General features: G+C 43.1%; 1 protein-coding gene across 1 annotated transcript in view; it reads right to left on the bottom strand.

Moving 5' to 3' along the window:
- Nucleotides 1-1,161: 1,161 nt before the first annotated feature.
- INA (internexin neuronal intermediate filament protein alpha) overlaps nt 1,162-13,994 on the bottom strand; it is a 29,405-nt gene continuing 16,572 nt past the window's right edge. The window contains exons 2-3 of the mRNA XM_086922716.1: nt 5,637-5,761; nt 1,162-3,366 (exon numbers count right to left, since the gene is read on the bottom strand). Of these exons, the coding sequence (XP_086778842.1) occupies nt 3,093-3,366; nt 5,637-5,761 (399 nt within the window). The 3' untranslated portion in view covers nt 1,162-3,092. The remainder of the gene's footprint in view (nt 3,367-5,636; nt 5,762-13,994) is intronic.

Below are 13,994 nucleotides of genomic sequence, written 5' to 3'. Positions count from 1 at the left end.
GATCAGTAGCGACTTCAACTCTTGAAAGAAGGTCCACGGTGGAACGACCGGGACATTTGCAAAGTAATAGAGGAGTCTAGGTACCATGATCATTTTGGACAAGGCAACCCTCCGATGGGAGCCAGGGGTAGAGTCCGCCAGAAGCCTATCTCACTATTATTATTCCTTATGATCTACTAGGCTATGACAGCTCTCTGCAGCAGGTGCCAAGTTGCAAGGGGATATAAAGCACTGAGTCTATTTAATAAACATTATAAAAGCAAAAGTGTGCAGCGCCCCGCAAGCACCCGCGCAACTCCAATAAATAACCCTCTATGTTGGGGGTCGAATGTATCCCCTTTTTTAACACTTGACAATATGATGCGTGACAAATCGACGAAAAGCGGCGTGGTTTGCTCTTTGTTGTTTAGTGTGATGTCACTTTATAGGGGCAGGAGTGCCAGCCGCAGCACTGAGTTTCAGGTCTTCATTCCATCTCTTCCAGTCCAATACGGAGAATCGTTCCCTCTTAGAATGTATCCTTGCTCAGCAGAGGCAACAAGGCATGTCTTCTTCCACACCACAAATTACACACCCTTTCAGTTTTGCAATTCAATTCCGACACATAATAACACCGGACACAAAAATTAAGCCCTAAATATTGTTTCACAAACCATGATCCCTTTGGATGAATATTTCTTAAAACCATTACTGTGTTTAGGAAGGATCTCAAGACCCATTTGTTCAATGCCCCTCTCGTATAGTTCATCCAGGTCCTGCTCCTGCACTTTTGTTCTCAATCCACTCACCGCGCCAGGATACCCCGTGGTAACAGAGCGCGCTATAAAAGTTTTAATAAACATAAACATAATAAACATAAACTCCGATGGAGTGATTTTTTTTTCTATACTATATTTGGGACACAATCCTGCTTACTGTTAGTGATTGTTAGCAATGCAGGGCAAGGTAAAACATTGTTTTACATTGGACATTCCCTTGTAACTGTCACCTCTGTAAGTGCACTCCACTTTCATTTGAAGTGCTTGCAGTCTCTTTGCTTTGTAGGAAAAAATACAAATATCAAACAGTTCCACTTGTGTTACACATTGGCCACTTCAGCCTTCAATCCATGTTTCACTCTCAGAAGAATAATTGAGTCCAAGCAAAAAAGGAGTAGAAACGTTTGGAATTATTCACTTTATTAGTTTGTGCTTCACGCGATAAGGTAACCAGTGACTTGGTTTTGTGAATGTAAACACTGATTTGATTTCAGGCAAAAGATTCCTTGTGAACATAATCTCAAAGCACAGTACTCTCATTCTAACGCACCAGACACTAATCTTCAATTCTCAGATCCTGCAAATCCGCCACTCTCGATAAGGCATCTCAAACCCATTGTGTGCAAAGCCTTGCTTGGAAGTGCAGCCTAGAGAGAAGTTCTTGTGTGCTGCCTTGAAGAAGCTATTGTGTGTGATCCTGGAAGAAAGTGAATTCAAAAGCAGTGCAGTGCAACCCAAGCCCTACCCTGGAACCGCAAGATATGGCCACCAGAGGAATCTCATGGATGGGATCGGCAATGGCTCCCTGAACACGAGAGCTCAGAGGAAAAAATATCTGACTCGACATCTTGCTTCCTTAGTCTCGGTGACGCCATTATCCACACGGAGTGCCATCAATTTCACTTGTTCCCGGCCTGGTGGGAGCAAGAGATCCAAACTGGTGGCACCAGGCGTGAGGTCAGTTTTATTCTCTCATGGAAGGCTTTGGATTTTTAAGACAACTGTCACACACACCATTGCTTTCAAGATTACTATTCCTTGTGAAAAAAGAGACACATTTGATTATATCTGTTTACTCGTACGTACATGTAAATTTGGGTGCAATGAATATTTTGCTTGGCAATCAATTGACTATGAAATCACTATCTTCCATTGAATCTCCAGATACACTGAAAGACGTCTGTGCTTTTAAATACAGTAAAAATCACACTCTACGTGAAAATCATACACAAACACTCAAACACTTACATTCTACATGCCCAGTGGACACAAGATCTTCTAGTTAGGAAAAGCTTCGAGTAAAATACCTAATCCTGCATGTGCTCCCCACTGGATGTGTATATTAATAACACTGTCATTTGGTGCCCAAAGGCCTCCTCTGCTACCAATGAGATGTGATCATCTGACCAGGAGTAAACATTCATAGGACAGGAGTGAGGGAATTAGACTGGCAGATTGGTATTCTGATCCGCTATCTCTCGCAAGAATAGAGGCCCGTGTGATAGGAGTAATATTGCTCCTACTGTGCTTTTGTTGCATGCCAGAGGTTACACATTTGTAAATTTGGATCTATGTGCTTTTTAATAATCTATAATGAACTACAAGAATGCTTCTGGTGAATACATCTGTGAAAAATTCTAAGAAGAGCGGCTGCGAAATGTTACCACATTGAAATTGTCAGAGGGAAAGAAAGTAAAAGGAAAGAAACTGTTGTAAGTTTTTATGACTTTCATTGGTAAACCCAAGCAATCTAAACATTTCACTGGGATGAGCTCGGGGTGACCGGCGATTTGGCTTCGAACAGATCACATTTAGTGTTCCATTTGAAAACGTTTCTTTAATCTCTAATAGTTACTTCATTTGATCTCACATTTCATCGTGTTACTACTCGCCTTGTACATTGTACAATAGACCTTGTGCAGACATGTGTGAAAACAATGTATGAAAAATGGCTATGTCTAGTTTACTAACATGGAGAGTTAATGGGGTGATAGTACTTCTCGCCTAACGCAAAAGATAAAAGAATGATCCTTAAATATCTGGGATCACACACAAAAACCTTGAGAATGGAAATGGAAACTGGGATTGTGCTACTACTGCTTACACTGACAGCCCAACCTTTACCTCAGACTGAACAGGAAGTAAGCAGAAGCAAGAATGAACCTGTGCTTTTGTCATCACTTAGAGGGGCATAGAAATCTTCCTATGACAAGGTCAAGTGACAGTTTGGGAATGTAATTAAAATGACTTGTGTATATCCCCCCTCCCACCGTAAAAGTTTGATACTACCTTTCTCTAAGGGTTATTGATTCTAACTGGGCATTTTTTTCCTTACTACTCTGGCTTTTCAGCTTTCTTAGTAGAGACTACAGTCTCCTCAATAATTTCCTCAAACGTTTCTCCTATATGAGTAGACGTTTTAGACACCAGTTTGGACGACTCGTCACGTTCTGCCTTTTTGCTAGATACAACAGTGGGTGATAATTTTGAGGCTGAGGAACCATACACCTTAGACTGAAATGAATAACTGGGATTTGTATATGGGTTCTGGGATGAGATGTTAATTCCTCCAGTGCTGAATCTGGTTTCTTCGCCTTCTAGCAATTTCCTGCAAGTACATAAAAAATATATATTAGATTGGTACTGGGAAACAAGCTTCCAATACTGGAACGCACTAGAACTGTCCATTGATGCTTAACCCCTTCCATGCTCATGACGAACCCCAGCCGTCATGCACTACGGTGCTCGTGTGCTGATGACGGCTGGGGTTCGTCACGGCCCGCCCCTGTTCATGCTGTTTACAGCACACGAGGGGAATCGCGGCTGCATGGAAGGGATTAAGTCATCACCAATACAATTCAATTCATCAACAATAAAATTCTTACAATCGATTCTAGAGGTCCTTAAACATGGAAAGACACATGAATATTTACCTTCTCTGAAGGGGTTTAGCTACAATTGTCAGGATATGGAACTCTCCCATTTATATTTTGTCCAAACAAGTAACACTCTTAACTATACTCCCACCTTTCCATCTGTTACAATAATCTTTCTTAATATTTAGACTCTTGGAGACCTATGAGGCGCCAATACTGGTCTCAAACACAAAGCGTCAAACTCTTGAATGGAATCTTGCTCAGCCTCATGTTTGAAACATTTCCTCTCTTCTCTTGTGACTGATATTACAAACATAACAAATGCTCCCTTGTATCAGAAGAACAACAAAAAGGAAAACAAGAGTGCAACAGTGGGATGCTTAATTTAATCCCAGCCACTGGTAATTTCCATGGGCCACATTCCAGTCCAACGTTTCTCTGCCCACAGTGCCACTCTAGACAGAGACCAGCCATATGAAAATCAGTCTTGGTCCTGCCCCATAAGGAACAACACATACCAAACTGCCAAGTCAGACCCCTTCAAGATGGGAACACAAACAACTCTAGACCGGTCTTGGCTTGTCTAGCACTAAGTGATGTATAGATTTATTCCATTGGAACAGTGAACACAGACGTTATGCTGGGTATACCAGTAGCAAAGAGGAAAACAAAAAGAAGATAGTTGGAATGCTTAACTTAAATTCAGCCACTGGTGATTATTCTGTTCACATTCCAGGCCATCTTTTCTTTGTTCACTATGCTATTCTAGGCAGCCGGCCATAGTCTTGTTTCTGGACTCAACCCAAGCCCTCTCAAATAATCTATCATCACCCCTCTCTTGAAAAATCATGCCTAGACCAGGCGATCTTGGCAAGCTTCAGACCTCTCTCCAAATTTCAAGAAACTTGTCAAATTGGGAAAAATAGGGTTGTGGAGCAAATGCAGGAATGTGTTGTGCAATCATCCAACAGGGTCTGTGCCTTCAAGAAGCACTGAATTCGCCTCAGCCAACATTAGAAATGCTCTAGTTTCCCATTGACAAAATACAAAAAAATGTAATGTGGACACCTAAGTTCACTTCCAAATAAAAAACAGACCACAGAACAAATCCAACATCATCTTCTGCTTGGACCAGGTTTTCACATGGACAAAGAATAGGCTCATCTGCATAAATGGAGCCTCTTTCAGATAATAAGAGGAATAATGAACAAATCACTACCCTTCAATTAAGTCCCAGGCTTTGGAACTCCTCCGTCAACTTCACTGAATGAAAATAGGCATACTCAATTCTAAACTCATGTTCACGTGTAAGTCAACACAGTGGTCAAGTGAGTCAAACTGCAGCTCTCTCTCTGCTCTGTAAAATCCTACCACTACTCCAAACCAAACACCTAGTGGAGGTGACTAGATCTCTAGCCAGGGCCCTTCTTGACTACTGTAATGGTTTTTGCTCTACCATTGTAGTTTCATGTTTTAAATGTGGTTAAATCATGCAATTTGTTGATAAGGAGATTGACTAAAATTTGAAATGGCATAAGAAATTAGGATCATGTCTAAAAACTAGACCGTCGTCATGTGTATTCTTGACCTACACCTAGTGCATGTTAGCTGTGGCAATGGCAGGGTAATCATTATATTCTGCCAACATGGCATCTAGACAGATATATCCTGTTTTAGACCTATACCACTTCAACACATTGGATGTAAAAGGGATCATATAAACAGAGGTGCATGTACGGCTCATCCGATTTTTGCTGTACCAACTTCACAAAGGATCAGCTCCACCTTCAACAATCTACCCGTTTTCTTATAGGTCAGGTCAGTTTACTAGTTTGGAACTTGCATTTGCACACATTTACACATACTATAAGGCACGGCATAGAATAAAATCTACTACTGGAATGTCCATATGAATTTTCTAATGAAATTGAATTGGTTTGCGTCAAGTGATGAAACATTAATTTGAGTCATACAATAAAAAGGCCTGCTCCATTAGAATTACCTGTAAGCAGCTATTTCGATATCCAGAGCCATCTTGACATTGAGTAAATCTTGGTATTCTCTCAGATGGCGAGCCATTTCACCCTTTGTGGTCCTTAGGTCACCGTCCAATTGATTGATCGTGTCCTACAACAAAACACCCAACACAAGAGTCATACACAGCCTAATTAATGGCAGAGCATTGGAAGAACCATATATAACGTTTTATCAGGTTGCTGATCTTAACCAGAGATTACATTATAAAATTATGTGGAATGGGTTTACAATTCAAAAGAGACATTTTTTGAATAGTCTCTGCAAACTAATGAAGAAAACGTCCTTCCTTAGACAGAGACAACCGAATGACTGATTTAAAGAACATGTATGCCAAGCCCCAGCTTAGAGGAAAGCTTCTGTCAGTGCTGAAACTGTGCGGTCTGCCCTTAAGTCAGAAGCGGGTTCCAGGGTAGTGAATGGCCTCTCCTGCTGAGCAAACAGAAGAGCAATTACTTTTCAAGGCAGCTTACTAGACATTGCATGTGCTGAGACGCATATTATGGACTACCAAGAGGATTGGAGTTCACTCATTGATTACCATTGATTGGCTTTCTTATCACTCCTTTACCTGCTTCCAATTCATATACCAGCGTGTCAATCTTGTAGTTGTCCCTCCAATGGGGCATTTTGTCTCTAACAATCTCTCTGAGTCCACTGCTTGCTTTTCAAGCACTACTTTATTCTTTTGTGTGAAGCACTCCAATTAGTGTGTGTGTGTGAGAAATCTCCCTTGTGTACATCTTTCCTCCTACACTCCGTTTTGCTCTATTGTCTGATAGCTTCTTCCTACCCTCCGCCCTCTTGCGCTCACCGTGGGCTTCTCTCCATTTCTTCCCCCATCAGCACCCTCCATGTTGCTTTCCCTCAACCCGTTTTGCTTCTACCCTACCCCTCAATGTTACTTTAGAGTCCACTATCTAATTGCTTCAATGTTCCTCCCACCCTCCCCTATTTTGCTTCACCGTTCACCCCGTCCCCCCCATGTTGCTTCACTATTCCCTCCCACCATCCCCCGTTTTGCTACCGCATCTCTAAATGCTTAAAAAATTCCTTTTGCACCATTTAGTTTCTTTTTAGTTACTGAGCCAACTCAGATCGGTAACTAAACAGACAAGCATTGGAAATGCAATAGGTCTCGCAGCATTAGAGTTAGTGCTTTTAGAATTGTTTATGTGTTTTTTTTGTAAATCTTTAGCATTTTTGTTTCCTGTAGCCAATGCTAAAGAATTACAAATAAAAAAAGCCATAAACAATTCTAAAAGCTCTAACTCAAATGCTCCTGTGGTCATGGTAATGTGCTCTGCCTTCCCAGCGGAGTAAACTCCATCTGCCAAACTCTAAATTGACCCCTAACTTCTATGCCAATTTCAGAAATGGGAGAACTGGTACTATCTCTTCTTGGTGATGACACCGTAAAATAATGTAGAAATTATGTACCCTCCTGGAGCAGAAATATTGCCAAGAAATGCTGCCTATTCAGTAATCCTGAAAGTGAAGCTGCCATTAAATAATGCGACTTAAAACAGCCAAACCTGCACTTGACGCCAGTATCATAAGAAGAATCGAGGAGTGGAGATGTTATGATTTCTTATTCACAGTGCGTTTTGTCATATATTTCGACTTTTGGGCACTATAAATACACATTCCTATTTCCCCCGTGCACCGACTAGAATTACAATCAGCTGGGACTAATTAAAGTGATTGCATCAACCAGGAAAAAGCATTTCGCTCAAATAAATGTAACTTGGATTTTTGATTTTTTTAAATTAAGACGCGCGCCTTATATTTTACATGCATGTACCTGTAGGTGAAAGCCCAACGTAAAAGTTGCAGAAACTTCTGATCCGGTTAGCCGCTGTCTCAGGTGTGCCGTTTTGCTTTTCTTTTTTTTAAAAAAATCTACGTAAAACTCATATTTAATACGTGTGCGTTCTGAACACTTCAGTCTTTTTTGTTTGTTTATAAAGCTGGAGGTGAACAACCCGGCAATAAAAGTAAAGGTGCACTTCAGACTCGTTGAGAGCGTGACCCCGCGTGAGGCTACAGGCAGAACATTCCTGTGAGCGCTTCCCTGAAAACAGCAGGAACTGTTCTGCCCCGCACGGTAAACAATCCTTACATTGCATACATATTTCTGTCCATTATTGTGCAGGCAGAACTAACAGCGCTTTGTAACGGGGGCGGGGGGGTATTTACACCGTAAAGCAGGGGCCGCTCCGTGATGTGGGCAAAGGGGTGAGACATCTGAACAGTCCAATGATCCCCAATAAAAGAGTGCACAAGAACGGGAGGTTGGCTAGACACGTCCTCATCTGGGCACGTCAAAGTAGGAGGAGGCGGCAGCGGCGCCAAACAAAACAGAAAAGCAGAAAACCTCCGAGGGACTGTTAAAGGGAAAGACCTCGAGGATACTGCTGGGTGCAGTTCAGGGCGCGAGGGAGGACGCTGAGAAAGGTGCAGAGTCCTGCGGCGGTACAAAGGTCGCAGAACACCCGAGGGCTGAAATGTGCGCCTGCCTCCTGGCTACGTATTAGCATTCCAGCGCGGCGATGCCATCTGCGGGGGAGGGGAGGTGCGGGTGGTGTTGGTGGCCAAGGATAGGGGTGGCTAGTCGCCTGCTCGAATCCAGGCGGGATTACGCAGCCTTTCACCCTATGGTGTCTATACAATCTGTGCAGTTTATTAAACTAACAGCGTGGCTACACGAAAGTTTACTTTTAAGAAGAACTTTTTAAGAAGAACTCGATCGAGGCTTTGCTTTCCTCGTCGCCTATGAATGAGGGCGGGTCTGTGGAGAAGCGAGAGAGCTGGGGAATAATTCCCCTGTATATGTGTGTTTTGCCATCTACCCACCGCCCTCCATTACACAGAGAACTCTGCCAAACTAAGGCTGGATTGGAAATTAAAATCAACCCTGCAAAAATGTTCAAAGCACGGCGACACTGTAGAATGCTGGGAACAGACATGCGGCGCAGGGGTTGGGTGGGTTGTGACTGCCCAGCTCCGAGAAAGCAGGGTAACCTGACCCAGGAGGGGGGAGGAGGGAGGAGAAATGCGTCTCGGCCGGAGCAGGGGGCGGAGCAGGGAGAGCGGGCTTTGGAATGTAATTGACACGGCCGGCCGGTCGTGAAACTGAAAGCATGGCCGGCCGGCCGTGAAAGCCTTTGATGCGGCAGGGGAAATGCGAGACGGCGGGAAGGGGAGGGGGCGGAGCGGGTAAACAAAGACGGACGTGCACGCGCTTTTAAGCTCAATGCGCATGCGCATTGAGCTTAAAAGTCACGGGCACTGCAAGGAATCGCCACGATTCCTTGCAGTGTGGATAAAGAGTGGATAAGTCCCAATACTCTCGCCTTGCTCGATGCGCATGCGCATCGACAGGCGAGACCTAAAAAAAAAGCACCTGTGTCATTTTGAAGTCGTGCACGTGTGGTACACATGCCGACAAAATGACATGGGCTGCCGTGTCTTATTTTTTTATTACTTTAGTCATGTTCTACAGCATCGCGCTAAGGTAACTATACCTTGCGCCCTCGCCATGAACAGTTTTTTCATGAATAATTGTACAGCACATGTTGCTATTTTCAGTGATGACATAGAAGATGTTGATACTGATGTAAGATGTGGGGTAATTGGCAGTGTATGGCGAGGGCGCAATTTATAGTTACTTGAGATAACTCAGATGACTCCAACTATAACTGCTGAATTTCTATGGTTTTGTGTGTGCAAAATCTAAACCTAACTATAACGTTCCTATAACATTTGGTTATTTACTGAATTTCTATGGTTATTTCAATTCTATTTCCTGAATATAACATACCTGTAACTTTTAATTTTTCCAGTGAATTTCACCGGTTGTTAATGCTATTTCCTAACTATAATGTCCCCGTAACCTTTTTTATCCCAGTGAATTTCTAGCTATATTTAATTACCATAAGCTGTGGCCAGGCCAAGCAGCCAACTCGCGCTCCACATGCAGCCAACCCCACACTGTGCAAGGCCGCAGGGCCTGCCCTGTGGCCAACCCCCAAAGGCAGCAAACATTCAGCCCTTCCCCGAGCTGAATTCTGTCCTTGGGGGTCCCATCTCCCAGAGCCTGGTCATATTATAAAGGGGGGGGAGCATGCAGCCTCCTCCCAGGGCCAATTTGGCCCTGTGGAACCCATCAACCTGGGGCACTCCACCTTTTTAAATAGGGAGGGAGGCATGCAACCCCCCTCCGTGGGTTGATTTTGGCCCCGGGGACCCCATTCCCTGAGACCACGCCAAAAAAGGGTGGGGGCCATTGAGCCCCTATAGCACCCACTGCATCTTTGTTGGAGGCTGTAGTAGGAAGCCCCAATGCCCCTGCGGCCCCAGCTGGCTCCCTGCCTCCAGTGCAAGCGGGCGTTGCTCCCACTCGCAGGGAGCAGCTGAAAAGGTGTTTCTCTGCTCCCTTCAGTGTGGGCAGGGAAAAAGATGAAAAGTAAACTCCCACAGGGACATTAACGGCTCCAGGAGGAGGGCTGAGCAGCCCCCTCACTATTTAAAGCGGGTCCAGGCCATGGCTTGGGAAGGGGGGCCTTCCCCCTCTTTTTCTGCTAAGGCGGGCCCCATTGGGATCGGGTCCCCGGGTCAAAACTCAGCCTTGGAGAAGAGCTACAAGGCTTCCCTCCCCATTTTCAAAAGCAGGGCCAAAATTGGCCAGAGAGGGTTGAACGCGCCCCCCCCCCTTTGTTTTTGGCAGCCGGTCCCTGGGAGATTTGGCCCCCGGGGTCAAAAGTAGCCAGAGGAATGGGGGGCACCACGTGCACCCCCTCCCCATCACATAATAATTCCCCCCATAACCTGGCCCACCCGTGTAGAGGAGGGGCTAGTAACAACAAGCGTGGGAAAACTTGCTTATATTAAAAAAAAAAAAAAATTTGGCCTCTGCAGGGACTCCACCACCAGGCCTACCCTTTCCCCTTGTCTTTTTTTAATGCTTTTGTTCTTGGGACCCAGAAGAGTCCGAGTCCCAAAGTGGCCACCAGCACTTCCTGGTTGAAGTGGTGGCAGCCAATCTGATCTCATTTTGAGATCTGTCAGATTCCCGGACCCTCCATGTCTCAAGATATACGTAAACCTAAATTACTTCATTTACACCAAATTAAAAAAGGGCTCTTTTTGAACCAAGAGCTAGCTTTCTGCCAAATTTGGTGTAATTCCGTCCAGCGGTTTGGGCTGTAGTCGTGTCTAAATCCCTATTAGTATTTACATGGGGGGAACGTGTTTTGGGACCCTTCCTTTTTCTCAGCCCTCACTTGAAAAATCACCCTGAAACTTTCCAAACAGCAGCTGAAGTGAGTGTCAAACTAGTTTTGGAAAGATTGTAAAAACGTGGTCAAACGGCAACAAAGTTATTAGCAAAAAAAAAAGATTCCTATGGTAAGTACGTCCTAACAAGAACTACTTATTGACAAATGCCAGAGTATATATGTGTGTGTGCGTTTATATATATATATATATATATATATATATATATATATATATAAATATATATATATATATATATATATATATACATACACACACACACACACAAACACATATACAGCCCTTTTTTTTTCTTTTTAGGGGGTTACCTATATATACACTACTTTTTACTTTTTATTTTAGGGCCCTAAAACCCCAATTTTTTGTAAAAAACACCTTACTCACTTTACCTCTACCCACTCCTAAATCTTGAAATGACCCTTACCTCTTTAGCTCCACCCATCCCTTAACCCTAAAAATAACTAACCTGCAAAGTAAAGATATGACGAGTAAAGCACATGCCAAGTAAAGGCTTAGGAGCACAGGCTATGTGGGCTAAAAACTGCGGACTGAAGGTTACATACGGGAAAAAACACATCATCACCAAGAAACAAAACCTAAACTGGAAAAGGACATCACATGGAAATAAATAGAAAATGCTGTCAAATTCAACAGAATATACAACTCCACGAGAAATGAATTTGCGATTAATGACCCAAGACTAATACATCCAAAAATAATAAGACCGAATTCTTAGAATGTGTACAATGCGTTTCTATAACCTCATTTCAAATTATTTTTGTTGGTAGGTTCTCCTTTCGAATAACAGGTGTACGGAACAATGGGAACAAAAAAATGTATAATTGGATTTACGCCTTTTCTCTCCCAGTGGGAGATCCAGTATCTCTATTTCTGGTAATCTTACACTAGCCAGATATAAAATACTCCTGTGTGTGCAATAATTTTGTTGCATATGCTTCACTCTGCATCTCACCTCTGTGGAAAGAATACAGTCTGACACTTCATGCTATCATCCAACCCGACTACACTGGAAAACGCAGGCTGTAATCTGTATGCATAGATAATCATTCCTGAGAAACTGAAACAACACATTCAGATTTGGAAGCAACATGGAGAAGTAGTGAGGAAGCTATAATCGGATAACTGTGCAAGTGTACCTAAAGATTCACCAACCAGGACAGCGTAGACTACGAAAAACAACGTTGACGCTATGGTGCCCAGCAAACTTTTTGTTCCTGTTTTGAATCAACAAATGATCACTGGATCATACTGAACTGTATGACTGATTATGAGAACAATCTATATAATTAAGGTCGGCAGGGCATTTTAGAATGCTATAATCAGCCTAGAATACTGAAGTGTGCCTCTTCACCAGCCAGCGCAGATGTGACCACATAACCTCAGGCTGAACCAATTGAGGGAAGGATTAATTTTAAGTGTTCGAGTCTCATTCATAGATACCTGGCCAATACAACTCCATCAGATCTTACAAAGAGGACGGCCTGCTATCATGCAGCCAAAACCGTCCGCTCTACCATTAAATCCAAACCAGTTTCTTTTCTGACTCGTTTATTCACCATCACCTTGAGATTTACTAGAAACCTCTTACTTATTATGTGACTTTTGATCCAATTCTACAGATACCAGTAGTTCAGCGCCTATAGCACTGACAACAATAATGGCTAATGATTGCAGCTAGTAGACAATCTCAGTATTCTCTTTATTAATTAAATCAGAGGTACAATACAGGGCTCTCCATCACGGATTAATTAAAGCCCTGAAGAAATTTGCCCTGAGCTCTCAACTCCCCGAACCCTCTCTTCACTTTAGATTATCTTGTCATGCCAGACTCCTCCTATGTCCCTATGTCATCAAATGTGCCCCATTACAAGCTACAACCAGGGTCTCATTTTCAAAGTTAAGCTTAGGGACTAATGTCTGGGCACTTCTCAGGCACAACCTGTAGCGCAAATGACTTAAGTCAATGTTATTACAAGATATGTTCCTTAATAGGAGGTACAGGGAAGGCTGCCTCAATGCTACTGGGAGAGCCAAGACCTTTACCTAAACATGGGAGCTTTTTAGTATCTTTCCAGGACATCTCAAACTTGCCATCATTATATAACTCATTAAAAAACATCAGCGGACATAAAGACTCTGGCAAACCAGTTATCAACTACTGGAATCGTCTTGAAAATTGGTGCAATGCGGTGTAGTCATCGGACCAACACTTTAAAGCTTATTATCTAAAACACAAATATGCGCTCTGTCAACACTCCTCAAGGAATATCAGGTGAATTTCCAAAATATATGCCAATGAGGTCAATCCACTCGATTGAAGAACAACTTAGAAAAAAATTGCTGCATCAGCGTACATGTGGATGATGATTTTCACTGAACTAAAGAGGGTTTCCTCTGCATCAATGGAACTAAAACCGTAATCAAGGTGCTAGAAGGGACAGAACCTGATTTTTTTGCTGCCAGCCCTCAGAACACTCCCAATAACTTAACCAAAGTAAGGAATCTGAGGGTTATCCTCAATAATAAATTCTCTTCCGTGGACCAAATAAACACTGTGGAGAAAGAGGATAAAATGCAGCTTTACTGTATCTGAAAAACTCTTCCTCTTCTCCAAAACCATCACCTGATGGGTCTCCTAAAGAGTGTTGGCCTTGGAAACCTGTGACGACTTTAATGCGGCCTATTCAGGGCTCACTAAGAAACTCATTCAGAGACAACAAAAGATGTAAAAGCAGACAACCAGAATGTCCTGGTGCTTTGCAGACGTGACCACGTCAAACCAGCACTGAGATCTCTTCACTGGCTCTTGGCACAACAATGATTAAGTTTAACATCTTCTGCATTAACCACAAGGTCTACTGAGGGATTTCCCCAAAGGATCTATAATCATCGTCTCTCTGTTGCTCGCATTCCTTGTTACTTAATGATCCTTTAAATGATACAAGCATTGAGGCAAATCCTTGTAAGTCCAGCGTGGTAGGCTATGGGATACCCAGAACCCACACCT

This window comes from Lissotriton vulgaris, chromosome 5, assembly GCF_964263255.1.
Source record: "Lissotriton vulgaris chromosome 5, aLisVul1.2, whole genome shotgun sequence".
Taxonomy (NCBI): Eukaryota; Metazoa; Chordata; class Amphibia; order Caudata; family Salamandridae; genus Lissotriton; species Lissotriton vulgaris.
The sequence above is the reverse complement of the archived record's forward strand: the minus strand, read 5'-3'. Positions and strand labels throughout refer to the sequence as shown.